At 40.5% G+C, this 27,971-nt stretch overlaps 2 protein-coding genes and 1 pseudogene across 4 annotated transcripts in view; 1 reads left to right on the top strand and 2 right to left on the bottom strand.

Moving 5' to 3' along the window:
* The window catches only part of LOC110347169 (profilin-2-like), a 182,385-nt gene extending 154,446 nt beyond the window's left edge, over positions 1-27,939 (bottom strand). The window contains exons 1-3 of one of the 3 annotated variants that reach the window (XR_002391605.2): positions 27,056-27,939; positions 26,217-26,406; positions 1,121-25,597 (exon numbers count right to left, since the gene is read on the bottom strand). The gene's annotated coding sequence lies outside the window, so the exon portion shown is untranslated. Of the gene's footprint in view, positions 1-1,120; positions 26,407-27,055 lie in introns of those variants that run through there. The other 2 variants (XM_087208142.1, XR_015450116.1) reach the window with 2 other exon arrangements.
* Asb12 (ankyrin repeat and SOCS box containing 12) lies at positions 14,915-16,317 on the top strand. The gene is made up of 2 exons (XM_004872260.4): positions 14,915-15,710; positions 16,130-16,317. Exons 1-2 carry the CDS (start codon positions 14,915-14,917, stop codon positions 16,261-16,263), a joined length of 930 nt encoding a protein of 309 aa, XP_004872317.2. The 3' UTR covers positions 16,264-16,317.
* On the bottom strand, positions 23,628-23,837 carry LOC147828800 (U2 spliceosomal RNA; annotated as a pseudogene).
* Positions 27,940-27,971: the final 32 nt, after the last annotated feature.

The raw sequence follows: 27,971 nt of genomic DNA, 5'->3' as shown, positions 1-27,971 counted from the left end.
AAAAACAAGGAATATAAGTATAGGCTGAGATGTAGTGAAATTGGGACTTTCATACATCATTGATGGGAGAGTAAAATGATGCACCTTTCATGAAAAAACATGTCAGTTCCTCAAAAATTTGATGGCGTAGACTATCTTATTCTAAAAATTATATTAAAATGCACAAATCCTACAAGCTAAAATCATCTTGAAATGGAACAGTAAAGTAGGGGGAATCATTCTACCTGATAGTAAGGCCTACTATAAAAATACAATGTTAACAAACTATACACACATGTTCATAGCAGCTTTATTCCTATTAGCCAAATAGTAGATAAAATCCAGATGTCCTTCAATAGGTCAATAAATAAATTGTGCTATATACATTCCATGAATTCCACTCAACAATAAAAAGAAACAAACTTGATAAACACAATTTGAATAGATGAATCTCAAGAGTATGCTGAATGAAAAAACTAATCCAAAAGACAAAAATTAGTTTATAATGGTTTCATTTATATAATTTGAAACAACAGAATTGGAGAACAGATTAGAGGTTTCTAGAGGATTAGGGGTGGAAAAAAGTGATTGTGAATGTGGGTATGAAAGGGGAATACAAGGTATCCTTACTGGGATAGGACCATTCTGTATATCACCTAAAGTGGTATACATAAGAACCTACATGTAATAAAAATTATATAAAAATAAATACACAAATGAGTACAAATAAACATAGAGAAATCTGAATTAGATGGACTTGGCAATGCCAATATCAAACTTATGATATTGTATTATAGCTTGCAATAGGGGTAAAGTGTGCAGAGGCTCTCTATATTAGTGTTACAATTGTATGTGAAACTATAATTATCTCAATAAAACATATATTAGAAGTTCTTCTAACACTTTTTTTCAAGAATAATATCCTACTCTGTTTCTTTTACTATCACAATACCTTATTTATTGACTATAACCAGCCTCCTATAAGGCCTCAAACAATAAACAGCTATAAGCCACTGGCTCAAATCAAACTGAAGATAATATGCTTTTTTTTTTTTTGGTGTTGGGGTTCGAACTCGGGTCCTTGCACTTGCAAGGAACACAATGGAACCACTGAGCTAAATCCACAGCCTGCTTTTTTCCTCTTTCCTTTTTTTTTTTTTTGCATCACTGAGGACTGAAGCCAGAACCTTTATGCTGAGCTACATCCTCAGCTCTTTTACTTTTTATTTTGAGACAGGGTCTCATTAAATCACTAAGGTGCCCAGGACAGGCTCAATCTTGTGAACCTACTGTTTCAGCCTCTCAGAATGCTAGGTTTAGAGGCTTGCACCACCATACTTTTCTTTTCTTTTTTTTTTTTTTGAGTTCTTTTATTGGTACATTTTAGGTATGCAATTCGGTTACATTTATCATTGGGTGTTTGTACCTGTACATGATATATCTTGGTTCTTACTTTTTTTCCCCATTACCTGTGCACCCTTAACCCCCTCCACCCTTGCCTATTTACCTAGGCATTATTTCCATTTTTTTCTTTTCTCATATTTTTTCCTTTCCCTCTTTTCCTTTCCCCTTCCCCTCCCTTCACTCCTTCATTTTTGGACCTTTTTTCCTATTTTAAAGTATCAATTATTCATTTTAATCATTTTCATACTTATTTACACTTTCAGTTTCTCATGCTAGAGAAACTATTGGGTATTTACACATGTGTGTCCTATTTATTTCACTTAAGAGTATGGCCTCGATATGCATCCATTTAGCTATAAATGACTCTAATTTTTCATTTTTTATGGCTTAGTAGTACTCCATTTTATAAAAAAAAACACATTTTCTTTATCCAGTTTCCAGTTGATGGGCACTTGGGCTGCTTCCAAGCTTTAGCTATTACAATCTGTGCTGCTATGAACATGGATGCACATATATCACTGTGGTATGATTCTTTTAATTCTTTTGGGAAGATACCCAGCAGGGGAATAGCTGGGTCAAATGGGACCTCTAGTCCTAGTTCTTTGAGGTATCTCCATACTGACTTCCACATTGGTTGCACCAGTCTGCACTCCCACCAACAATGGAGAAGGGTTCCCTTCTCCCCACAACCCTGCCAGCATTTGTTATTGGTTGATTTCTTGATAGCAGCCATTCTTTCTGGGGTGAGGTGGAATCTTACTGTTGTTTTCATCTGCATCTCTCAAATGACAAGTGATGTTGAACATTTTTTCATATATTTGTTTGCTGCTTTTACTTCTGTCTGAGAAATGTCTGTTCATTTCAGATGCCCATTTTTGAATTGGGTCTTTGAATTTGGGGGGTCTGATTTTTTCAGTTCTTTATATATTCTAGATAGTAGCTCTTTGTCTCAGGTACAGGTGCTAAAAAATTTTTCCCATATTGTAGGTTGTTTGTTAGCTCTGTTGGTGGTTTCTTTTGCAGTGCAGAAGCTTTTTAATAAGATGAGATCTCAGTTGTTGATTCTTTCTGCTAGTACACGTGATGCTGAGGTTTTGCTCATGAAGTCTTTTCCTATGCCAATGTCTTCAAGAGTTCTACCTAACTTATCTTCCAGCAAGATTAGTGTTTCTGTCTTAATATTTAGATCTTTAAACCACTTCGATGTTAGTTTAGTGCATGGTGATAGGTATGGGTCTAGTTTTAATCTTTGGCAGGTTGAAATCCAGTTTTTCCAACACCATACATTAAAGAGGCTATCTTTCCTCCAATGATGGTGGTTGGCTCCTTTCTCAAAGATGAGGTGGCGGAGTATGTCTGGGGTTGTGTCTGCATCTTCTAATCTAATGCACTGATCCTCAGGTCTGTTCCTTTGCCAGTACCATGCTGATTTTATCACAGTAGCTTTGTAGTATAGTTTCAATTTGGGGATTGTGATACCCCCAGTCATGCCTCTGTTGCTTAGAATTGCTTTAGCTATTCTAGGTCTCTTATGGTTCCAAATGCATTTTTGGATTGTTTTCTCTAGCTCTGTGAAGTACATTGTTGGAATTTCAAGTGGCATTTCATTGAATCTATATAGTAGTTTTGGAAGTATGGCCATTTTCACTATATTGGATCTTCCTACCCAGGAACAAGGGATGTCTTTCCATTTTCTTGTATCCTCTTCGATCTCTTTTTTTAGAGTGCTGTAGTTTTCAATGTAGAGGTCTTTTGCTTCCTTTGTTAGATTGATTCCTAGATATTTCATTTTACTGGATGCTATTGTAAAAGGAATTGTTTCCCTAATTTCTCTCAGTGAGTCTGTTATTTGTGTACAAGAAGGCTATTGATTTTTGAGTGTTGACCTTGTATCCAACTACTCTATGGAATCTGTCAATTAAGTCTAGAAGTCTTCTGGTGGTGTTTTTTGGGTCTTCTATGTAAAGTATCATATCATCAGCAAATAATGACAGTTCAACTTATTTTCCTATCTTTATTCCTTTTATTTCTTTCTCTTTTCTAATTGCTGTGGCTAATGTTTCCAGAACTATATTGAACAAGAGTGGTGATAGTGGGCATTCTTGTCTTGTTCCTGATTTTAGCGTGAAAGTTCTCAGGTTTTGAGCATTTAGTATGATGTTGGCTGTTGGTTTTTCATAGATATCCTTAATCAGATTGAGATAAAGACCTTCTATTCCAACTTTCTGCAGGGTTTTTATCATGAATGGGTGTTGGATTTTCTTGAATGCTTTTTCTGCATCTATTGAGATGATCTTATGGTTTTTGTCCTTGACTCTGTTAATATGGTGCATTATATTTATTGATTTATAGATGTTGAACCATCCTTGCATCCCTGGGATAAATCCAACTTGGTCAGGGTGTATGAGCTTCTTGATGATCCTCTGTATTGTTTGCCAGTATCTTGTTGAGGATGTTTGCATCTATGTTCATTAGGGAGATTGGCCTGTAGTTCTCTTCTTGGGTTCAGTCTTTCCCTGGTTTTGGAATCAAAGTAAAACTTGCTTCCCAGTATGAATTTGGAAGTATTGCTTCTCTTTCAATTTCTTTGATGAGTTTAAAGAGTAATGGTATTAGTTCTTCTTTAAATGCCTTGTAGAATTCAGCAGGGAAGGCATCAGGACCTGGGATTTTTTTTTGCTGGTAAATATTTTATTACATTTTCACTTTCACTCATTGTAATTGGGGTGTTTAGAATTTCTATATCTTCTTCACTTAACTTTGGTAATTTGTATGTATCTAGGAATCTGCCCATTTCTTCTGTGTTTTCCATTTTATTGGAATAGAGGTTCTCGAAGTAGGTATTGATGATCCTCTGGATTTCTGTTGGACCTGTTGTGACTTCACCTTTTTCATTCTTAATTGCATGTATTTGTGACTTTTCTTTCCTTTTTTGATAAGGTTGGCTAAAGGTTTATAGATTTTATTTATTCTTTAAAAAAACCAACTCTTTGATTCATTGATTTTTTTTGTATTGTTCTCTTAGTCTCCATTGCATTGATTTCTGCCCTGATCTTTATAATTTCCTCTCTTGTACCAGCTTTGGATTTGTTATGCTCTTCTTTTTCTAGGAGCTGGAGGTTCTGCATTAGGTTATTTATCTGAGTTTTCTCTGTTTTCCTAATATGGGCATTCACTGCTATGAATTTCCCACAGAGAACTGCTTTCATTGTGTCCCATAGATTCCTGTATGTTGTACTGCCATTATCATTTATTTGTACAAACTGTCTAATCTCTTCTTTAACTTCCTCTGTGACTCATTGGCTGTTCAAGACAGTGTCATTCAGTTTTCATGTGTTTGTTGGCGTTTTGCGGTTTCTTATTTTGTTGATCTCCAATTTCATTGCACTATGGTCTGATAATATACAAGGGGTAACTTCAATTCTTTTACATTTACTTAGACATGTCCTATGAGCTAGCATGTGGTCTATTCTGGAGAATGACTCGTGTGCAACTGAAAAGAATGTGTATTCTGATTTTGTGGGGAGGAACAGTCTGTAAACATCTATTAAGTCCATTTGTTCAATAGCTTGGTTCAGTTCTAGAATTTCCTTGTTACCTTTTTGTCTAGTTGATCTGTCTATTTGTGATAGTGGAGTATTGAGGTCCCCCACTACAACTGTGTTAGTGTTTATTTGGTTTTTCATGTCTATTAATATTTGATTTGTATAGTTGGGAGCATTCGTATTTGGTGCATATGTATTTAGGATTGCCATCTCTTCCTCTTGGATTGTTCCCTTCACAAGGATGTAGTGACCCTCTTTGTCTCTCTTAATTAGTTTTGGTTTGAAACCTACATTGTCTGCAAATAAGATTGCTACCCCTGCTTTCTTCTGGCTTCCTGTGGCATGGCGGACTGTTTTTCATCCTTTTCCTTTCAGTCTATGAGTTTATTTTTGAGTTAGGTGTGTTTCTTGTATACAGCATATTGTTAGATTTTCCTTTTTAATCCATTCTGCCAGTCTATTTCTTTTGATGGGTGAATTGAGGCCATTAACATTGAGGGTTATAATTGATAGATATTGATTTATCCTTGTCATGATGTTTTACTTTTGTTGGCTCTTTTATTTCTTATTTTTTCCCGTTTCTCTTTAGTGTCTTACCTTGCCTGGTGGCTTCCCTCTGTTGGGCCTCATGGAGTTGTGGCCTTCATTGCTTTTTTCTAGGATATTGTTTAGAATTGCTTGTAGTGCTGGTTTGGTGTTCATGAAATTTCTCAGGTGTTCTTTGTCGTGGAAGTATCTAGATTCCCCATGGATTTTGAAAGATAATTTTGCAGGATACAACAGTCTAGGTTGGAAGTTATTTTCTTTTAGGGCTTGAAATGCTTCACTCCAGGCTCTCCTTGATTTGAGGGTTTGTGTTGAGAAGTCTGCTGTGATTCTGATGGGCTTTCCTTTGTAGGTGATTTGTTTCTTTTCTCTAACTGCTTGTAGGATTTTGTTTTTCTGTTGTGTTTCTGGGATCTTGACTATTATGTGTCTAGCTGTAGATTGTTTTTGATCATGGTTAGTTGGAGTTCTATATGCCTCACCTACCTGTATGTCCAATTCCCCACCTCTGTCTGGGAAGTTTTCCACTATTACTTCTGTGAACAGTTTTTTTTTATGTCAATTGTGCTTTCTCCTGTTTTCTCATGGACTCCTAGCAGTCTTATGTTATTCTTCTTTGCATCATCTAGCAGTTGTTGGATTGATTTCTCATGGTGCCTTACTGTTTTTAAGAAATCTCTGTTTTCATGATCTCTATCCACAATCCTGTCTTGTATATGTGATATTCTATCTTCAGATTCCCTTAATCTGCTGTGGATACTTTCAATGGAGTTTTTGATCTCCTGAATATCTGTTTGAATCTGCTTCATGGATTCCATTTCTTTCTTATGTTGGGCGATCATGGTTTCCATTTCTTTCTTATGCTGGGTATTCATGGCTTCCAGCATGTTTCTGAGCTCATCTATTTTTTTATCTGTTTCGGTTCTAGATCCTCTAATCATGTCTTTCACTCTGCTCACCATCTCTGTAGGTATCTGGGAGATTATTTCTGCTCTGAATTTTTCTAGAGCCTCATTCATCTGTTTTGTTACTTCCTGTGCTATCAGTTTAAGGTATCCAGGTGGTTGGTTATGGGACTTGTCCATCTCATTCCCCCCAGGATTTACCCTTGGTGGGGTGGAAGTCTGAGTTTGTGCCCTGCTTAAATGTCTTCTCATTTTTGTTCTTCATACTGTGCTTGGTTTAACTCATGGGTTGATAGTTTGAAATTGCTTATTGTAGGTATCTTTGTTGCTTGTAATTAGAACGCTTATGGAATGATTGCTTCTCAGAGGTGTCTTCCAGATATAGCTGGTCTTTATGTTTTGAGTCTCTATTGACTCTAAGGCTCTCTCTTTTTCCTTATATTAGGAAGGTTCATTGACTAGATCAATAACACCACCTTAACCCAAGTGATACAATCATCAACACCACTGCATCAAGTACATCTTTGAAAATGACATTTTGTTGTAGTTAATAATCTATCACCTTTAGCTGTGTGAATTAAATCAAGATCGAGGACCAACCCATCATATAATGAATAAACTCTTCAATATAACAACTTTGCCCTTTGTGGTGGGGAGTTCAAAGGGGTTGGGGAGGGAGGGACAGATGGGAAGAAGGATAGGGGAAGGTTAGCAGTGTGTCCAGAGGACACAGGTAAGAAGGAAAGAGAATAATAGTAAAATAAAGAACTCTGAATGAGGATCAAAACAGGGACCAAAGGGGAAGATGAACAATGTAGGAGAGTAAAAGAGTGAGTGTGAGAGAAAGGAAAGAGAACAAAGAAAAGAGAAAAAAGGAGAGAAAAACAAATATTTGCAAAGAGTAGGAAAAAATTAAAGATAAGAGGATCAAAGGAGAAGAAAAGAGAAAAAAACAAACTAATAACACTAATTTTGGAAATTAAAAATAACAATGAAGATGAAGGGCCTTTTTCAGGGTATGTCTCTGCTGTCACAATAGAAAATGTGGGTAGCAGTGTGCAGATATAAGTCAATGAGTCTCAGCAAGCTAGTCGCAGACCCGTGAGATTCAGGCAGATTTCTGGCTGCAAGTCCCAAGTTGAGCTCCCTGTCCTCCTGTAGGGTTGAACTCTGCAGAGTTGTATTGCAGGTTCCAGCTGCCCTTCCCCTGAAGATAGTCCTGGTCCTGATGGGAGGTGAAGATGACTCCAACTTACCCAGTACAGTGGTCTGGTGGTCCGGTGTCCTCTGCGTCTTTGTAGTGTAGAGCCAGGTGGCAGTACAGAGAAGAGGTCAGAGGAGCAGGGGTGGGGGTGAGGCAGGGGCGTGTGTGGGTATTCAGTGGATTGCTGCTGGGGCATGGGCTGATTCAGCATGTTCCGCATGACTTGCAACCTTCCTACAGTGTCTGCAGACCTGCCTGTCTGCAGCGGGCTGATTCAGCATGTTCTGTGCAACTTGCGACCTTGGTACACACCATACTTTTCTTGATAACCTTTTGATGTTCCTGATTATCAGAGTCACTGATCAATGAGACACTGACAGTTTTGAAAGGAGTCATCTGGCCTCCTGTGAATTCCCAGGTAACATGAATGTGGAAGCAGGCTGCATGACTACTCACTTTATGGTAGACTGAATAGATACCAGATTCAAAGAAAGAGTTGAAGTAGCTGTTTTTTCTGAGATAAGGGGACCTGGAAGATAAAATATCTTGGTTCAGAACCCTAACAGACTGTTTTGAGATAGTGAAAGTGACCATGTTCTTTGGGGTTCCAAGGGTAAGGAGAGGATAGAAGACAGGATAGAATCCACTCAGGGGTACTCTGTAGATGAAGATACGAGCCTAGAAGAAAGGACTAACTGAGCTGTTCAACAATAATATATACCATCACAAATCTCATTATTCTGTACTACTAATATGTACCAATTAACAAACTTTTCTTTTAAAAAAGATGTGCTACCTCTGGATGGAGCAATTGCCCTATTACTAGAAGCATTCAAGTCAAAGCCTTTGAATATGTTTAAGAAATGTGGATATTCCTTTTTGATGTGCAAGTTGTAACACTAAACTAATCATGTAAAACAGAAATGATAGCACTTTATCCTATATATCCCATACATGGTTCCCTGACTGGATTTTTGTTTTTCTGACTGAAATATTCTCTTTCTTGGTGATTAGAAAGAGAAGTACTTCACGGTCTTGGGATCACTGTTCTATACAGACTGAAGTCTACCTAATGAAAAGTCATTATAATTAATTTTCATGAGTGTACAGAGAAACAGAACCATGAAATACTCTCCTGTGATGGATAAAGAATAAACCATAGGTATCCAGGACTGCTTTTAGTTCTGGCATTTTTTCACTATGTGAAAAATAATTGTTTCTGTGTATATTTTTCCTAATGAAATGAGCTTTTTAAAAGACATTATGTCTTTCTCTTTTCTATGTTCTATCTGCATCTAGACTTTGTACATACTGGCTGCTTTATAGTTTCACAGATGTGATCCAACTGTGGTGTGGTTTCTATACCTAAAGCTGGGCTGGCTTTTCATCCCAGAGTAAGGCAGGATGTTGGTTCCTAGTTTTGTTTAATGTGACATCTAAAATACATATTGTTACTATTTCTAAAGGTGTTTTCCTACCACTTCACTCATTTGAAAGAAACAAGAGAGATAAAATAATACTCTTAAGAGCTGATCTTTTGACAAACTTTCCAGTGCTGATATTAATCTAATAGTGATACTTCAGGGGTGAGAAGAGTGGGAGGCTGTGGGCATTTTCTTCAGGCTGAGCTTGGCACGTGAGTTGACTAGGGAGATCTTTATAAAAGATCAAGACCTTCTTAAGTTTTAGAAAAGCTGACTGATAGTACATTCCAGCATGAAGGCTTCTTCCCACCCTCCTCTTCACTCTAGGGAGTTGGCAGAGGGGAAGGCAAGATGTTGCTGGGCCCTAAAGAGCCAAAAAGGAAATCCAGAAAAGTTAAGAGGAAAGTTCAGAGAAACAATTAAAGAGATTCCAGCTCAGAAGAAAGTGTGCTAAGAGAGGCTGGGCCTTCTCAGGCCCATTGGTGGTAGGGGTGATGTTGAAATAGCCTCAGCTCAAGGGCCTTACTTTGGTGCCCATTTGAGTGGTAGAGCAGGACATGCAAGGAAAAAATGGGGAGCAGTAGCCCTAGCCTTACTACCTAAGCTCCTATTTATTTTTCAGTCTTTCTTGGATTTCCCTGGGGGCTGCCCCCTCCTCTTCCTGGGACAGCTCCCCAATGACACTGGTAAGATAACACTAGTTGAGGGAAGGAGGGGTGGAGGGTAGCCTAAAATTAGCCCCCTGGATCAAGTCAGCCCGGGGCTGAGGTCTAGTCTTTCTGTTTGGTTATTACCAGTAGGAAAGCAGGGCCCCACCTGCACCAGCCTAGAGCAATAGGGGCTCCTTGCAGAGGGGCTACCTGCAGAGGGGACACCAGGGCCCAAATGCTTCACAGTGGGACAGTGGCAGCAATCCCGCTCAGAGCAGCCTCAGCCTGAAGTCTTGTAAGTATGTGGACATAAGACACAAGTCTGTCAGGGAAAAGTGAGCCTAGCCGCTACTGTTAAGTCTGGGACATGGGTGCACTTGGGAGAAGGGATACTGTATCAGCTTCCTGTCTTGTCTGTTCCCAGAAAGTGTGTCCACCTAGGCTCTCTGATTTATAAGGACCTACTTAAGGGCATTTGTAGTTATACATTACACAGAGGGTAAAGTTTTGTCTTTGTATCTTTATATTGTGTTGTAAGTCTGTGAGGGAGGTGTGCCAAACAGTGGGCTTAAAATTGTTAAAACAGAGGTCTTCAGGGTGGGAGAAGAAAGGTGAGGCTGACAAATAGTTTACTAATACCTGAAGGAGTGTTCTGGGTCCAACAGAAACCAGTCACTTTCCTATAGGGGTTCTTAACCTAGATTCATAGACCCCAAGAGGCCTTAGATAAAATATGAAGGGTCCAGAAGCAGAAGAGCAAATAGCTTTTTCCCTTCCCTAACCCCTAAACTGTAACTGAAATTTACTATTTCTTTCAAGAATGAATTCAGGCAGTAAATGGCAGTACTATTACCAGTTCATGTAACTTGGTTACAAGAAGAAATAGATATTTCATATCATATTACAGTGTGACAGAGATCTTAAAATGTCATTTACACTCATTGCAACTTAGGGATTATTACATATTGTTTTTAATGAGTTAATAAAGAATGTATATTACTATATTATATAGTTTTAAAATATTTTGATAACAGTATTTTAATATAATTGGTTTCCTTTAATCCTATGTAATTTTATGTACTAAAAATGTAATGAGATTTATCCACAGATTTTATCAAGGCTAAAATCACCAAAAAAGGTTTAAAACCCCTGAACTTTTAGGAATCAAGAAGTGCTTTTGGTACACAGCAGCCACACAATAACTCTTTGATTAATAAAGTACAACAAGGTAAAGACAGACAGTAGATGAGCTGGATTTTCTTGTCCACATCTAAGGGAAACAGGATTCACTCAAGTTCCAAAGCTTCAGGAAGCCCTGGCTTGATTTGGCTCTGGAGGCTCATTATATGAGTTTTGCTGTGGTTTCACAAAAATAACCTAGGTGAAAGCTTCAGCATTTCCCTCCAGTGCTCTCTGCTTTCTTCATCTACCTAGATCTGAGTCACCAAAATAAAGAAAGAATTCCTACAAACCATCAGAGAAATGATTTGTACAGGAATCTTCCATTACCAAAGTCCATAAAGTTCAGCATGACACTCAAAACCTGAGGATCTTGGGACCTGCAGTGTAACTCTGTTTTAAAAAAGTGGAAGGATATGTGTTTTTTATGTTGCAGTGGAAAGAACAGGATAAGTAATCGGGAAACCTGTAGTCTATGTCTGGCTCTGGTACTGGCTTGATGCAACTGGCAAATCCCTCACTTTCTCTGGCCTTAGTTTCCATCACATAAACAATGAAGATATCATTACCTATTGTACTACATTAAATAGCTTTGAAATGCACAAGATTATAAATGTGTTCTGGGTTCTTGAAAATGAGACAGATGATAATTACAGCCATGTGACTTTAACAAAGTAGATGCTACCCCTCTGAACCTTGGTTTCCCCATCTCTAAATTGAAAAAATTATATTAAATTATCTACAAGTCCTACTCTAGCTCTGAAGTTATAGGACATTAAGTTAGGAGCAATAATCATAGAAATTGAAGGCCTAAGTGTTGATCATCATAGTAAAAGTAGTTATTGAGAAATACATTCAGGCATTACTTTAAGCAATTGCTATGTATTAATGTATCCAATCTTAACAACAACACTCCAAGGCAGGCACAATTATCCTCTCTTTAAAGATGAATAGGCACAGAGAGATTAAATAATCTTCCCTAGGTCACACAGTTACTAAATGATAGAGCTGCGATTGAAGAAGCCAGGCAGTGGTTTAACACTACACCGTATGGCATCTCCATCTGCAGTGAGGGCAAAACAGACCCACAGAGGGGTTATAATATAGTATGGTGACACCTATAGTACAATCGGAGCATGGATTCTGGACGAACCAACTCAGTAGAAAGAAATATATGTGGCAGAAGGAAACACAAGATACACAGAAAACCACCATTTTCTTATCACCGGATTTCAGAATATAAATAGAAAATTAATAGGAAGTGAGACTGGAGAGAATGGCTAGATCTGTGAGCTTACCTAAATCATCTGAGCTGAACCCTGAAAGAGGGGAACTATTAAGGGATTTAAAATAGCAGAATAGTGCAGACCAGATTTGTATTATTAAATTATCACTTTAGGTGCAATATGAAGAAAATATTGAAAGGAGAAACTATCTAGAAAACTATTACAGCTGTTACAAGGCTAAAAAAAAGGTAAGAGACTAGATAAAGTACTGGCAATAGATATGGGCCTGGGGGATGGGGATGGCCTGGAGGTGTTTCTAAGAAGTAAAATCCACAAGAATTAATGAGTTTGATGGGAGTGAGACAAGAGTTAAGGGGACTGAGATGGGTCTTAGGGTTTTATTTTGGTTTACCTTTACAGATGATGAGAAACTTACACATGAATTAAGTTTGCTGCTGCTGCTTCTGCTCTTAGTGGTTTGATATTTCTGACCTTGAAGTACCTGTAGAAACTTAGTGGGGTACATGCCTGGAGCTCAAGAGAGAGCTTGGGGGCTCAAAATATCAGAATAAAAGTGAGAGCTAAAGTTCTGGGACTGGAGCAGAAGATAGAGATGAGAACAAGGTAGACATACATATTCCAGGGAAGAATGGGTGGGGAGAAAAGTCAGGGCAGGGTACTGGGCAGGAAGATGGAGCAGGAGTTTGTAGGAAGGAGTGGTCAGTAGGGACATGTCTGTCTGAGAAAAGTCAGCAATGAAAGATCAGATCAAGAAGTAGTCACTGGATTTAGACACATAGATGACCTTTTTTAGGAGCTTTCTTGGTATGACTCAGGGTGGATAGAGGCAGACTGCAGAGCCTGAAGTAAATGGAAAATAGGAAAGCAGGTAGTAGATAATTTGACACATTTGGTAAAGAAGGGAAAGATGGCCTAGTGTACACACCTAGGAGGCTGAGGAAGGAGGATCACAAGTTAAAGCCCTGCCTGGACAACTTACTGACTTAGTGAGACCTTATTTCAGAAGAGAAAATATAAAAAGGGTTGGGGATTTAGCTCAGTGTAAAATCCCTGGGTTCTTTCCCTGTGCCACAAAAAAAGGAGGAAAGATGGATAGGAAGGTAGGTATAGAAGTGAAGCAAATGACTATAGAAATTTTGTTTTGGTTTCTAAAATAATTGAGGGGGAAGAGCCAAAGTAAGGAGATTGAAGGTGCACACAAAAGAAGCTTACCCTTGATGATCTCATATATGGGTAGTTTTCTTTCTCCTACCAATCCCATGAAACATAGGCTATTATTTCTGTCTGGTAAATGAGAAAAGAAGAGTCATGAAAAAGGGAAGTGACTTGCCCAAGCTTACTCATTAGGAACTAGGGGGTACTGAGCTACAAATCTGGGACTAGCTGATTTTACAAATCCTATTTCCATTGTACCCCAAGAATGAATAAATATTAGGACTATATATGGAGCTCATGCTGGCCAGTGGAAAGGGGCCTAAAGTTGAAGATGACCCCACTCACCTCAAAAAAATTTTTTTATATGAGGTGAGTACCTGAAGTCCCTAGCTAACAAAGAGGGGTGGGGGTAGACAGTGAATAAAAATATGTATGCAGCTCTGAGATCTTGGCTGCAGGATATGGGAGAGTAAGGAGATCTGAGCTCTAGAAAACCTACCAGCTCACACTGATGGCACTGCAAAATGAGGTGGGTGAACTTCACTTTGGAGAACTAAGAATAGGACTAGTAAGCTCAGTGGATAAATCATTGAGTTGTGAGTGATTTTGTGGGCCTGATGATTATGAGGGGACAAGAGTTGAGGTTGGAGTCAAGGTTCCAGCCTGGATTGTGCAAAGAATGGGAAAAAGCTTGAAACAGAAGAATGGGGGAGCTGTAGGTTATGAGGAGATACTGGCAATCTGGGGAACTCCTGATTTAGAGTGTTTCTGGGGGGCAAACCAATTATACCAGATAGAACTTGCTCTAGAAACTTTGTTTTCTGCCATCTGCTTGCCTTCCTTTTACATTAAGTAGCCTCTTCATAATGTACCTCTTCGTTTAATCAGTAAATGTCATTCAACACCCATTTTCTGATTTCCTCTATTCCTGAAGCATGGGGTCTGAGACTGAGAGAAGGCTACAGAAAACTCAGAAGAAGATTTCTTCAGACATGAGGGGCTGTGAAGGTGAACTTCACCTAAAAGGGAGAGATGCAGAGATGAGGGTCTGACCCATAAGACTGATATCGGAATGCTCAGGGATACGAGCTTGACACTACAAACCATCATTTTATTGGCCTAGCAACTGCCAAACTCAAGCCACCTCATTAAACCACATATACTAAACTGAGTAAAATGGATCTACCAAATCCTCAGCCATGATGTAGGCTCTACTGAAGGTGAAGGAATGCAAGATGAATAGAATCTTCACACTGGAGTTTATATTCTAATGGAGCACAGATATGTGGAAATGCACTGAAAGCTCACAGCTGAAATCTAGCTGTAATTCTTTTAGAATCCCAAGGCAGGATGAAACCAAAAAAGGCATCCCAGAAGTAAGGGTCTGAGGGGCATGTAGAATAGCATATGCAAAAGCACCAAGCTGTGAAATGGCCTCACCTGCTTTGACAGTTGTCCCTGGGGACTGAAATAAGATAGCTAGGAGTGAGAGTGAGAAGCAGGAGACTCATGGATGAGTAGCCTGGTGGTGATGGGCAGGGGACAAGAGGTTCATGAAGAAGGTAGCATTCCGGAGCTTTGAAAAGGAGCTTCAGTCTGTCCTCCTTGTTTTGTTATCCACAGATTTGCATACCCTCCTCCTCATAATGAGAATAGTCCAGTTCTAGTCAGCCAAGATGAACCTCATGGACATCACCAAGATCCTCTCCCTCCTGCAGCCCGAAGAGGAGGAGGAGGACATTGACACCGGGGAGAAGCAGGCTCTCAATCAAGCAGTATATGACAACGACTCTCATACCTTGGATCAGCTTCTATGTCAAGAGCGTTACAAACGTTTCATTAACAGCAGGAGTGGCTGGGGTGTTCCTGGGACACCTTTGCGTTTGGCTGCTTCTTATGGCCACTTAAGCTGTTTGCAGGTCCTCCTAGCACATGGTGCTGATGTTGACAGCTTAGATGTCAAAGCACAGACACCACTTTTCACTGCTGTCAGTCATGGCCATCTGGACTGTGTGCGTGTGCTTTTGGAAGCTGGTGCCTGTCCTGGTGGTAGCATCTACAACAACTGTTCTCCTGTGCTCACAGCTGCCCGTGATGGTTCTGTTGCCATCTTGCAGGAGCTCCTAGGTCATGGAGCAGATGCCAATGTCAAGGCTAAACTACCAGTGTGGGCATCGAACATAGCTTTATGTTCTGGCCCCCTCTATTTGGCTGCAGTCTATGGGCACCTCGACTGTTTTCGCCTGCTTTTACTCCATGGGGCAGATCCTGATTACAACTGCACCGATAAGGGCCTATTGGTTCATGTTCCCCAGCCCCGAACCCTCCTTGAAATCTGCCTCCACCATAACTGTGAGCCAGAGTATATCCAGTTGTTAATTGATTTTGGCGCTAACATCTACCTTCCATCTCTCCCACTGGATATGACCTCGAAAGATGATAAAGGTGTTGCATTGCTGCTACAGGCCAGAGGTGAGTGGTAAGCAAGCCAGACCCACAGGACCCCCACCTTATAGGCCCAAGCACTCCAAATCACTGTTCAAGCCATTTCTATGGGATGAACTAGAGAAAACTTCATCTTCCTCTCTCTCCTTTGGTCTCATTGGAGAAAATGTTACAGACTCCATGTTAGGGAAAGGGTCACTAAGATGAGGTGGGGGAAGAAGCATTTGCTCTATTTCTGGCCTTGCCTCTGCCAATGACTGTTTTTGTGGCCTTGAGCACGCCCAGAATAGTTCTCAGTACAGCTTCACTGGTACCATGCAGAGGGGGACATTTTTCAGAAGGGAGAGGATATTAGAGCAGTAGTAGCCAGGGTAGAGTAAACGTAGGCTTTGGCAGGAAAATTATATTGAGAAATGCTCCTCATGATCTATTTTTCCTTGCTGTAGCTACTCCACAGTCGCTCCTATCCCAGGCCCGTTTAGTTATCCGCAGAGCCCTGCACCAGGCCAACCAGCCACAAGCCATCGACCAGCTGGATATTCCCTCCATGTTGATTACCTACCTGAAACACCAACTGTAATCTTGAAGTATTCCCAGGAGTCCATGATGCCTTCAAGAACCACTTGAAGACCAGGTAGCTGGAGAAAACTACAGTTCTATGCACTTGAGCTGCTCTCCCATATTATCCTCCATAATAAAATCCTCAACAAAATAAGTCCTGGTTGCTACTGTGTCTGGGGTGGAAGTGGGGGTTCACTGGGGAAAGTGTTTGATTGGCCATGGAAGGATGGAACTTTTCTAGCATCTGATAGGTGTAGGAGTCTTGACCACTCAAAAATCGAGAGAAAACCAACCCAATGGCTATACCTCCTCCATCAAGGTCTCCTATAGAGTTTGGAGCCATGTTTCCCTGAAAGCAAGATCATGAAGAATCCAAGTGGGTGCCCAGCCCTGTGGCTCTTTACTTCTCTGGCTGGTACAAGGCACCATTTTTGGGGCTATCCCCTATTTCTCATTACTTTGAGTCAAATGACCAAGGTGCTTCTCATTCATTCACACAGTAAATTGTAGGCTGCATTTCCACCAGTCCAGTTCATAGTCAAGATCAACTGGGAAAACAACCAATCAAATATTTATAACAGGGAATTTAATGCAAACAATAAATTGGTTATATAGGTGATAGGCTGAGAATCCAACCAGGACAAAGAGGTAACCCAGAGATTAATGACAGCAAGAAGCCAATGTCACCCCTAGGCTAGAGGAGGAAGGGGATAGGTTATTTCCAGAATCAGGGGAAAGAATCACCTGTTGGGAAGTGGAATCCATAATAGCTAGATGCATAAATGAGACATACTGTCCAAAGCAGAGGAAAGGAAGAAATAACCCTATCCTTTCCCTTATTCTTGCCTTCTTGTCTGCCTCTGATGTCTCTCTTTTTGGGAAAACTTGAAGTCAACTAATTTTAGAGCCTTGGAAACAGCCTATAGAGGTCAGACCCCTTGTAATACAGAGCAGAGCAGGGGGAAGATAAATGGAGAGACAATGGGAGGAAGTAGTATGACCTGAGCCATGAGCTGGAATCACACAGCAATACTGGAAGTATGTTGACAGCAGAAACCGTAGAAGACATACAGCATAGTCGTTAACTGAGGCAAAGACAGCAGAGGATAAGGATCCTGGATTCTCCGTTTATCCTGTCTTTCCATCAGTGCTTTCCATTGCTTGAATCAAGCCAGAAGGTAGTTGAATTGGGAGACCAGGAAATGTAGCCTATGGAGTGAGACACCCTATGACACCAAGAAGAGCAATGAATGGAGGCAGATAGACTGTGTACCCACATCTATGTACCTTTTAAAAAAATACTAAATCTTCATCCTTCCACAAGACCTTCTTGTATTTCCTTTGTGTATCTATGAGTGAGGATGTGGATGAGTAGTGAGAGAGATATGACATGAAAAGGTGGAGGAGGACAGCCCCATATAATCTGTTCCCAGGAAGCATTTTAGATGCTTAGAGTTCTTCCTGAATGCTGCCTTGACAGGCCCTTAAATCATGCTCTCCAGTCATGGCAAAAGGAAGGCAGAGGATGGGGTCCTAACTGAATTGTCTCTCTCTTCTGCCACTCTCCCTAACCACTAGTTCCTAAGATACTTTAGAAGAGAAGGCAAAAAATCTAGATATCTGCATGATCCTGCCCAATCAGCTTCCCTATTTTCATTTTTAGACACTTTGGAGAACAGTGAAACTGTTTATCTCCAACAATCATGAGAGCTGAATAGCTATAAACATAGACAGAGGGCTTAATGTTAGGCATGCCAAGCTCTCTTCTGATTTTCTTTCAGTCTGGGCTCCTGAGAAGTGATTTGTCCAGAACCAAACCCCTGACCTTGCTCCCTATCCCTATGGAAAAGGTTTTTGAGGATTAGGGGTCAACCCCAACCACCCCATCTGCTACAGAGTCTTGGGAAAGTACATCCTTCAGTGGAGTCCAGTCGGATTGGCCTCCCCTGTGGCACTTGAAACACAGATTCTCTGGTTGATACATGAAAGCACATGGATACTCTTGGCATTTCAAATGACTGTATTTGAAGATATTATAGGAGTGTATCAAATAATGAACAGAGAGGAAAGACTGAAACAACTCTATTTTCTACATGAGGGGAATGAGAACCCAACAAACTTAAGTGCCCATTTTATTGGTGGTCCAGCTCTTCAGACTATCCAAACCATTCTTTTTTCCAGTTGCCTATGTTGGTAGTGGGAAAAGATGACTTCAAAATCTAGTGTCCTAGTCCTTTACTATCTCCAGCCTCACAAAGGTTCTCATCTAGACATTGAGCTCTGGGTGAGAATGCATCTAAAATCTTGATGATGAATAGTCCAAAGTGATTTCACCTAGGAGGTATGAAGAGGAAGCAATGGTGTTATTACTGTTCCTGGGGTGAAATCTTTCCCTAAGCCTTTTTGTCTTTGTTGGCATTGACCTCAATTAAGAGACTAGACTCCCCATTCCCTTTCCTTTTCACCCTGCCCCAGCCACAACCACCAGGTTTCAGGAAGTCTTAACCACTTCAAGTGAATGCTAGGTCCATTCTGTTCTTCACTTTCCTCTCTTTCTGTTCCCTCCTGACCTTCTTTTCCTTCCTTCCTTTTTATCCACTCTTTTTCCTCTGTCCTTTCTGCTAGGGCAGTGATAGTGAACCTATGTCACATGTACCACAGCAGGCTTGCAGAGGCCTCTCTGTTGGCACACAAGCCAAGTCACCCCAGGAGCCAAGCATTGGATATTCAAGTTTAATTGCAATGTTGTACTTTGCAATAAATCAGCGGGTTTGGAGTTGCAGTTTGGGCACTTGGTGGTCTCTAAAAGATTCACCATCACTGTGCTAAAGTCTGAATATGGTATCCTCCAAAATTCATATGTTGGAATTTATCCTCAATGTGATAGTATTTGGAGGTGGGGATTGTAAGAAGTGATTAAGTTTTATAAAGGCTTCATCCTTATCAACAGGAACAGTGCCCTTATACTAGAAAGTATGCTCCTTTTTCCTCCTTTTGCCATGTGTGGACACATAGTAGACACCATATATGAGGAATGGGCTTTCACCAGACACAAAATCTTGATCTCGAACTTCCCAGCTTCCTAAACTGTGAGCAATAAATTTCTGTTGTTTGTAAATTACCTAGTCTAAGGTATTTTGTTATAGCAGTACAAGCAGACTAAGATACTCCCTTTCTTCCTCCCCAACATTGCCATGAGCCAGAGTCTTGGTTCTACTTTGCAGCTGCTATTGACCAGTCTATACACTTTCTTGAAATAGGAAATTTGTTTTGTTTTATTCAGGAATATGGCCCCAAACCCTAGATCCAAAGAGAGAAATAGGTCATGAGATTCTAAAAATCAGATTAACCTCTTTACCTGTTAAAATGATTGAAAATCTGATGGAAGAGGTGGTATTTGATCTTGTTGACAGGATATTATTTATCAGAGAGGAAGAAAAAAGTATGAGGGGGCATTGAGTAAAAGCATAGAATTGGGAAAACACAGAGTATTCTGAGCAATAGTTTAGTTTGGTTCCAGCTTGGTGTATTTTAATGGGAACTAGGTTAGCTACTAGACTGAAGAGAATGGCAAATATCCTAGTATTTTGGAAATAAAGATTTTTAGTTCTTAGTATGAGACACGCTCAGTCATAGGAATGACTTACTGAAGCATATGGAGAATGTGTTCCCTGATTCCCAGGGCAAATCTGGCTATATTAACCACTCTCTTGTGGGCACAGAGCAAATTTACTTAAATTTACACACTCACCATTTCATCTACTTCATAGAAAAACCCAGCTTGACAGGCAGAACAGTTTCTGTTCAGATGTACATAATACACCAGGCACTGGGAACAGGAAACGGGGACTTGGGTTAAGGATGCCCTATGGGAACATCAGAGCTTTCCCTTTCCCTTTCAGGTGGCCCAATACTATTTCCAAACTACAATGGGACTTCATATTTTCTCTCTGCTCTGATGAAATCCTGCAACTATACAATCAGGTCTACAACCATCTGCTTTATTCTGGTATCCTCTGATTTCTGTTCACCTACAAGTACAGAAAACATTAGCTTCCAGCCACTAGCCTGCTTGTAAGCTCCTACTTTGCCAGTCTCTACAAAGGTTCTTCTTCCCAGTAGAATGGCAGTAACTGGGCTAATGGCAGTATCTGGTCCAGTGATTCCTTAAATATCCTGACCTGTAGTTCCTTCATCTCCTTGATTCTTACACCATCACCTACTCTCTATTTTAGCACTCCTAACCTCACCTGAAAACTCAGAACTTCAATATAGTCAGAATTGCTTGCTTTTCTAGAAGTTTCATTCCTGGAACCCTAGGGTTTGAACCCACAGAATCTCTGTCACTCGAAAGGTATTTATTAAGTACTTACTTCTGTGCTAGACACTGAATTTCAGGCAACATATGACTCCTAGTCTCTATTTTCCCTCTCTTTTTACTTCTCCTTTCCTGTTCATCTTTTCTTTTCAATTATATATTTTTTTAAATTTTTAACTGATACATAAAAATATATATACTGTGGAGTACCTCTGATGTTTCAATATATGTATACATTCTATAATGTTTAAATCAGGTTAAACAAATCTATCTCTTCAAACATTTATCATTATTTATGCTGAAAATATTCAAAATCAGTTTTTCTAGATTTTTAAAATACACAGTATATTATCATTCTCTATAGTCACCCTACTGAGCAATAAAACATCAGAACTTATTTCTCTTATCTAACCATATCTCAGTACCCCTTGATCAACTTCTTTACTTTTCCTTCTTTACTTTCCCTAGCCTACTGTAACCAACATTCTAATCTCAACTTTTATAAGATCAACTTTTTCAGATTCTACCTATGAATGATATAATCTAGTACTTGTCTTTCTGTATCTGGGTTATTTAACTTAGCATAATGATCTCCAGGTACATCCATGTGGTAAGAGATGACGGGATTTCATTTTTTCTGATTGAATAGTATTCTGTTATACATATGTACCATGTTTTTCTTAGCCATTCATCAATTGACTCTGTGCTCAATTATTTCAATCTCTTAACTAGTAGCACACCAACTTGGATCAAGCCAATGTCCCCTCCTAAGCCGAGGCTGATGAATACCATAAAATAACTAGTCATTACAGAGACATAAAGAGGGCCGGGTATTTAGCTCAGTGGTTCCACCACCTGCCTTGCAAGCACAAGGTCCTGAGTTCTATCCCTGCTACCAAAAAGAAACAAACCCCAAAAAACCAAATTATAAAGAGTGGACAGTAGAATGATGGTACTGGTAAACTGGGAGATGTAACTAAGAAACAAAATTTCAAATATCTCATCATTAAAAAATGACAAGTGAGATGAATATATTAACTAGTTTGGTTTAACATTGCCACTTTGTATACATGTATCAAAACATTGCAATGTACCTCATAAATAAATACAATTATGATTTGTCAATCAGAAATAATACTAATAATTCTGTTTTAAAAAGATATCTGAAGAATTACTTTCTATTGAGCACTTAACTATGGGCTAGGCAATGTACTCAGTAATCTCTTTATATGAAGTAACTCATTTAATTCAACAGCCTTGTCTTATTCATGCCCATTGTAGAGATGAGGAAATAGAGGTATAATAAGGTAAGTTACTTGTTCAAGGTCATATAATTAGGAAGTAGGCGCTCACAAAACTACAAAATGAAATGGCTTTACATTCCTAGGTTACAGTCCACCTGGGCCTTTATCAACTACCCATGCTCTTCAGTAGCTATTTCAAATGCTGCCCAAAATTAAAATGCTTCCTTAATACTTTTCCTCTATCAACAGAGGATTTTGCCTTCCACCTTGCAGATCAGGTACACATCATTAGGCACAATATTTAAAATCTTCCATGACAAAAAGCTCTCCTGCATCCATCTATCTCTCCCTCTTATCTTGGCCCCTCCTCCTAGCCAAGGCTAACTCATCTGCAGGCTGTCTGGATTCCATCCCCTAATTTCATCCAAGGCGACCCACCATCATTTATCCTGTTTTCCATGTCCTCTATTTCACTATTTTTCTCTTGACATGTAAACAAGCTTACATCCTATTTTGTAAAAATAAAAATGAAACCCGGGCCCCTGCTAGCCACTACCTGTTTGCAGTCAACTGCTTGAACAAGGAAACTGAATACATTCTCTTTCCTCACTGTACTAGTCACTTTCTCCTCACTGGGATAAAACACCAAGAACTCACAACTTAAGGAAAGAGAGGTTTATTTTGGCTCATGGTTTCAGTTGATTCAGTCCATGATCAGCTGCCTCCAAGGAAGAAACAGCATGGCAGATGGCCTGGTGAAGGAAAGCTGTTCACCACATGCCAACCAGGTAGCAGAGAGAGAAGGGAGGAACTGGGGGTAAGAATATACCCTTCCATTTCATACCCCCAGTGACCAGCCATTTCTGATCTAGCCCAGTTTCTGAATGCGAGACTACTGGAGAACATTTCAAATCTGAACTATATAATATTTCTCCCCTGGCCCCATAAAAGCTCATATTCATCTCATTATGCAAAATGAATTTAGTTCATTGCTGAGAGTCACCAAAGTCTTAGTTCCAGCATTGCTGAAAATTCCAAAACCAAAGTCTCCTCTAAAACTCAAGGAAAATTATTAGCTTTATGCCTCTATAAAAATGAAAAAGAAAGTCAAATACTTCCAGCATACAATGGCACAGAGTAAACATTGCCATTACAAAAGAGAGGAATGGGGAACAGACAGAAATTGCATGAAAGCAAGATCAAAGCCCAGAAGGGCAAACATTAAATCCTAAGCTGCATCTCCAGCATCCAGGGCAGGTTGGGGTGAGATGCAGGCTCCAAAGAGCTTGGGAAGCTCCACCACTATGCTGGTTTAAGCCCACATCGCATCTCTCTGGGCTGGCTCCATTCTCAGCCTACTGCTTTCCTCAGCAAATATTCCACATTCCTGGCATCTCCAAATTCCTGGGGTCTCCCCTGTACTTCTGGCTTCACTCTCACAGCTTTACACACTATTCTCTCACAGGAACTGTGACCATTTTTCATGGTCTTATTCTCCTACTAGGTCTTCTGAAATTGAGGTGGAAGCCTCCTAGATGCCAAATCTTTTACAGTCTGAATGCCTGAAAAACTAGCACCATGTAGATGACCCCAAAGTCAGATTCCAGCATAAGAAGTAGCTGTGTCCCCGTAGACAATGGCCTCGCTATACCTCTGACTGCTTGGATGGTTGAACTCAGGGATATGCTTCTCTAGGCACCCCCGAATGAGAAAGACAACATGGCTGGGGTCTTGATGATTTCCGGGATGCTCTCAAGCCATCTTTCTTCTGGTCCCTGTATAAAGTACTTGGCTTCTTTATAATGCTAATGTTTTCAGCAGTTATGCTCTCCTTTGCCCCAGCTTTGCAGGTATTTCCTTGGAACAAAGTATATACTAAATATATTTACCTATATATTTTGTTCCCTATCTCTTAGCCACTAGGGAGCTTCCATTAACATAATGGAAATGGACAATGAAAAAAATGATAATATATTAAACTGATAAGAACAGATACTACACGTGATCTTAGCCAAAAGGCTGAGAAGCGATAAAAAATGACAATATAAATACATAAATAGTAAGAAGAAATAATATCACAGGAGGTGATAAATGCAAGGGATATGGGAAAAAGCCAATTAAGGGATTGGAAAGGGAAGGGAATGGGAACAAGGATTGCTATTTCATGTATAGAGTCTCCAGGGAAGGTCACATTAAACATAACTTTTTGAACAGACACCTAAACGAAGTTCAAACCATGCCTATATATGAGGACAAACATTGTAGACAGAGGAAACAGCAAATGCAAAGGTCCTAAGGTTGGGTTTCTGACATGCAAAAAACTGAGAATGTCCTAAACAGAATATGTTTTAAAATCCTGTTTGTATGTTCCTCAGTTCTACAGATGGGAATAACATCCAGTAGTCCCTTGCCTCAACTGGAAACTGCAGGACATTGTCTGATGAGATGTGTTACTCCTCTACTAGACTAGTGGGCTTTGAGGACAAAAGCTGTGTCTAGTTCACCATTCTGGTTAATGAATGCAGTACTTTACACCTGACATAGCAGAAGTATTCAGTGAGTGGAAACATCACACTTCAGTGATGGATGTTGGCATTTAAGGTTGATATTAGATTTTAAAATGTCTTATTTGACTGTGATCAGCACTACATTTGTGCTAAGCTCTCTGCTGCATGCTGAGGATATAAAGATGAACAAAAAACTCTTCCCTAGGAAACTCAGTCTAGGCCTGCATCATCAAAAGGAATCTTGCATAAGAAATCACAGGCTCAAGTGTGCTTATGCTAAAAATGATTTCAAAGTCATATTATGAGTTCCATAATTTTGAAGATCTGTATATTGGATCAGAAGGAGACTGAATAATAAAAATAATGATAATGATAGCTAAGATTTATTGAGAGCCTTGTATGTACTAGCCTATGTGCCACTTTACAAAGAGCACAACATTGTGATATGTGGCAGGGCAGTATTATTATCTTCATTTTGTCGAAAAGAAAACTAAGACTAGTTGTGGTGATTTAAACTGCCCACACCACATTGCTCCTAAGGGAATGAGTTGGTATCCTAGCCCAAGCAGTCTGGTACAGAGCCACTACACTGTACTACTTCCATGGAAAGGATAAACTTACTTAGTTGACCCTCAACTTACCCAGGAAATCATGGCCCTTTTACATTTTGGCCTCAGATCTTTCTAGTACTATATAATATCCAGTTCTTCCTTTTCTCACTACACAAGTAACCAAAGCTAACCAGAATTTTAGCATTTACCCAAACCACTATACCTTCTCACACTGATGGGCTTTGGCTTGGGTAGGAATCCTTCCCATTTCTGACTCAATTCAATCAAGGCTATCCTCTATGGAACTTTTCTCTGATGCCCCTTCCCACCTGGGAAGAAGAACTCTCTTCACCTGCAGTGCTCTAGCATATCTTTGCCAGGCCTCTGGTTTAGCTTTCAGCTCTTCTCTGAACTCTCTTTAGGTCCCCCAAGAAAGTTACCACCTATTGTCAGGCCTGGCATAGAGGAGGTGCCCATGGAACATTTGGTGAAAAAAGAAACAAGCACTGTGGCCTCATCTGTGTAATTGAGTTTATGAAGTTCTCTTCACACACCTGTACTTTCAGCTTTTCAATGCAGCCACAGATGCTGGGTAGCAAGGGGGTTTCTCCATTTTTCAGATTTAAAAAATCTAAGAAAGAATTTCTCCTCCCCACCATCAACTCCTGTCATGGCCAAGTAAATCTTTCAAGTGTCAGTCAGCATGTGGGATGGAGGGCCTTGGTGGATTCCTCTGAAAAAAAGGTATTTTAAGATACAAGTTACCCACATGAATTAAGAAGCTGTACCTCTCCCTCTCATGTGCCCTTCCCCTTAGTGTGTAAACACGTGCATGCACATGAGCGCACACATACATACACTATGCACACCTTCTCCCTCCATATTCTCACATCTAAGACTGCTCTGGCCCTTTGTTTCTCTGGATTGTAGATTTGGAAATGGAGTTCTACAAATTATAATCTTGGCCTAATTCAGAGAGTTAATGTTCTGAGCAAAATGTGAGCAACTAGCAGAGGCACAAGGCAGCAGGAAAGCCTATGATGGAGGTGATATAAAGAAAAAATACTTCCAGAGTAGGCCCAATGAATGAGAATCAGGACTTTGCAGGGCAGAAAAACAGAATCCACCAATCCAGACAGGGATACCAAAGTTAGGGAGACAGAAGTTACCCAAAAAAGCTGCACAATAAGTCAGCAGTAAACTCCTCATTCCTAGACATTTATTTAAACCCAGGACTAGGATGAGGGTGCAATGTCCAACACTATTTTTTATGGATGTGCATAATGTCATAAAAGGTCATGGAACATAGTAGAAAATTATAGGAAGAACTGAGCTGAACCGATAGAACTTACCTCCTTGTAGAGGTGGGATGATAAACTGGCCCAAGTCTCACAGCAATTCCAAGGTACAGCAAATCCAGCCCTCACAGCCATGTCAGTTCCTGTGCTCCACGCATGCAGAGGCAGCAGTCAACCTCTTACCAGTTCAGCAGCTGGGTCTTTTCAACGCAGACAGGACCCAGCAGAGCAATAGAGAATACTCCTACAATGAAAAAATTGCTCACATTGTTTTCTAATCTTTCCCTCTCTTCTCAAGCTTAACCCACTTCCCCTCCTCTTTTAAGACATTCACAGAGTTTTAATGCTGGGCCTTCTGGATATTCTTGAGCTAGTGGTACAACTGGATTCTTTGTTGCCTCAGCTCACCTGGCCCTAGCAGCCACTAATGCCCCTTAATTCCTTCAAGCAAGAGACCCAAACTCAGCTGGACTCTTACCACATCTCAGAAACAGTAGGAGGCAAGGTTAGTACAGGACTCATTATTGTCCTCAGCCTGACCTCCAATTAGGGCCCAAACGACTTTTCTCTCAATATTCAGACTTTTCAGGGAAAGAGATCTCCACAAAGCCACCCTTGAAATTAAGAATGGGTGAGGTACACACCAGAGACTTTATGAATCCCCTCCATGTTCCCTGGAAGGTAGGAAATTTGGGTGAGGATCAAACTATGTCAACAGTTATCTCCCCACAGAAGAAAAGTGAAAGCAGCCCTGGAGGATAATCCCAGGACTCAGGATTCTAAAACTGTTCCTGTCCCTGGTGGGCTAGGTACCTGTCTTAATTACTTTTTTCCTTGCTGAGACAAACTAGCCAACACTCAAGTTAAAGGAGTAAAAGTTTATTGTAGCTCACAGTTTACAGGGGCTTCAGTCCATAGTTGGCTGGCTCCAAGGCAGGGTGGCATGGCAGAGGAGCATCACAGAGGAGGAATGGTTCATAGCATGACAAAGAGAAAGCAGCAAAGCAGCAAAGTAGCAGAAGCAACCAAGCCAGCCTTTATATTTCATCCAGGCTACCCATCCATTGATTGGCGCTACCCACACCCAGGGTGGGACACCTATAACCTCAGCATCACACCCTTAATCCCCAAATCACATCCTTAATCCCACCATCACACGCCCTTGATCCAGCCATCTCTGAAAAGCCACACCTATGACCACTAGAGGTTTTGGGGGACATCTAGATACAGGCCATAACAATATTCTTGTAAAAGTGCCTCCCCTTCTCTGGGCAACAGTGGACCCTCAATAACAGATGCAAATTTACCTCAATGGTGCCCTTCCTAAGTAAGGGTCCTGGTGTGTTAGAGGTGGTCAAAGGTAGGACCTAGGTGCCACAATTGGCTTTCCTAGCAGTTGAGCACTTCCTCTGCGTGGCCTGGAGTGCTAGCCACGTGGCCCTGCCTCTAAGCCTAAGGATGGGCCAGCCAGGGTGCCAAGGGGCTCTGCAGTCCCTCCAGCCTCCTCAACCTCTCTCCCCCACTTCTCTGTGGCAGATTCTAGCTCTGGGAATAAACTTCTAGATGGCGGCCAGGGAGCAGTAGCGCGAATGCACGGCAGTCTCGGAAATGGGAGTGCCCGCAAAAGCGAAACCGAGGTCCGGAGAGCCAGCGAGTTTCATCCGGGCTGAACCGGCTCCTTGAGCCAGCGGCTTAGCTACGCCGCCACCCGCCCCACGTGGAGGAGGGAGGGTAGAGCCCCAGCAAGAGGTTCCGCACCCTCTCCTTCCCCAGACAACACCACGCCTGCGCTTATTTGCATTTAAAGAG

This window comes from Heterocephalus glaber, unplaced genomic scaffold (assembly GCF_053883595.1).
Source record: "Heterocephalus glaber isolate CG9 unplaced genomic scaffold, H.glaber_assembly_v1.0 deba00000936, whole genome shotgun sequence".
Classification (NCBI taxonomy): domain Eukaryota; kingdom Metazoa; phylum Chordata; class Mammalia; order Rodentia; family Bathyergidae; genus Heterocephalus; species Heterocephalus glaber.
The sequence above is the reverse complement of the archived record's forward strand: the minus strand, read 5'-3'. Positions and strand labels throughout refer to the sequence as shown.

Coding starts and splice junctions, on each gene's coding strand:
- Asb12 (XM_004872260.4), top strand. CDS start 14,915: ATGAACCTCATGGACATCACCAAGATCCTCTCCCTCCTGCAGCCCGAA. Junction 15,711..16,129: donor ATTGCTGCTACAGGCCAGAG/GTGAGTGGTAAG, acceptor TCCTTGCTGTAG/CTACTCCACAGTCGCTCCTA.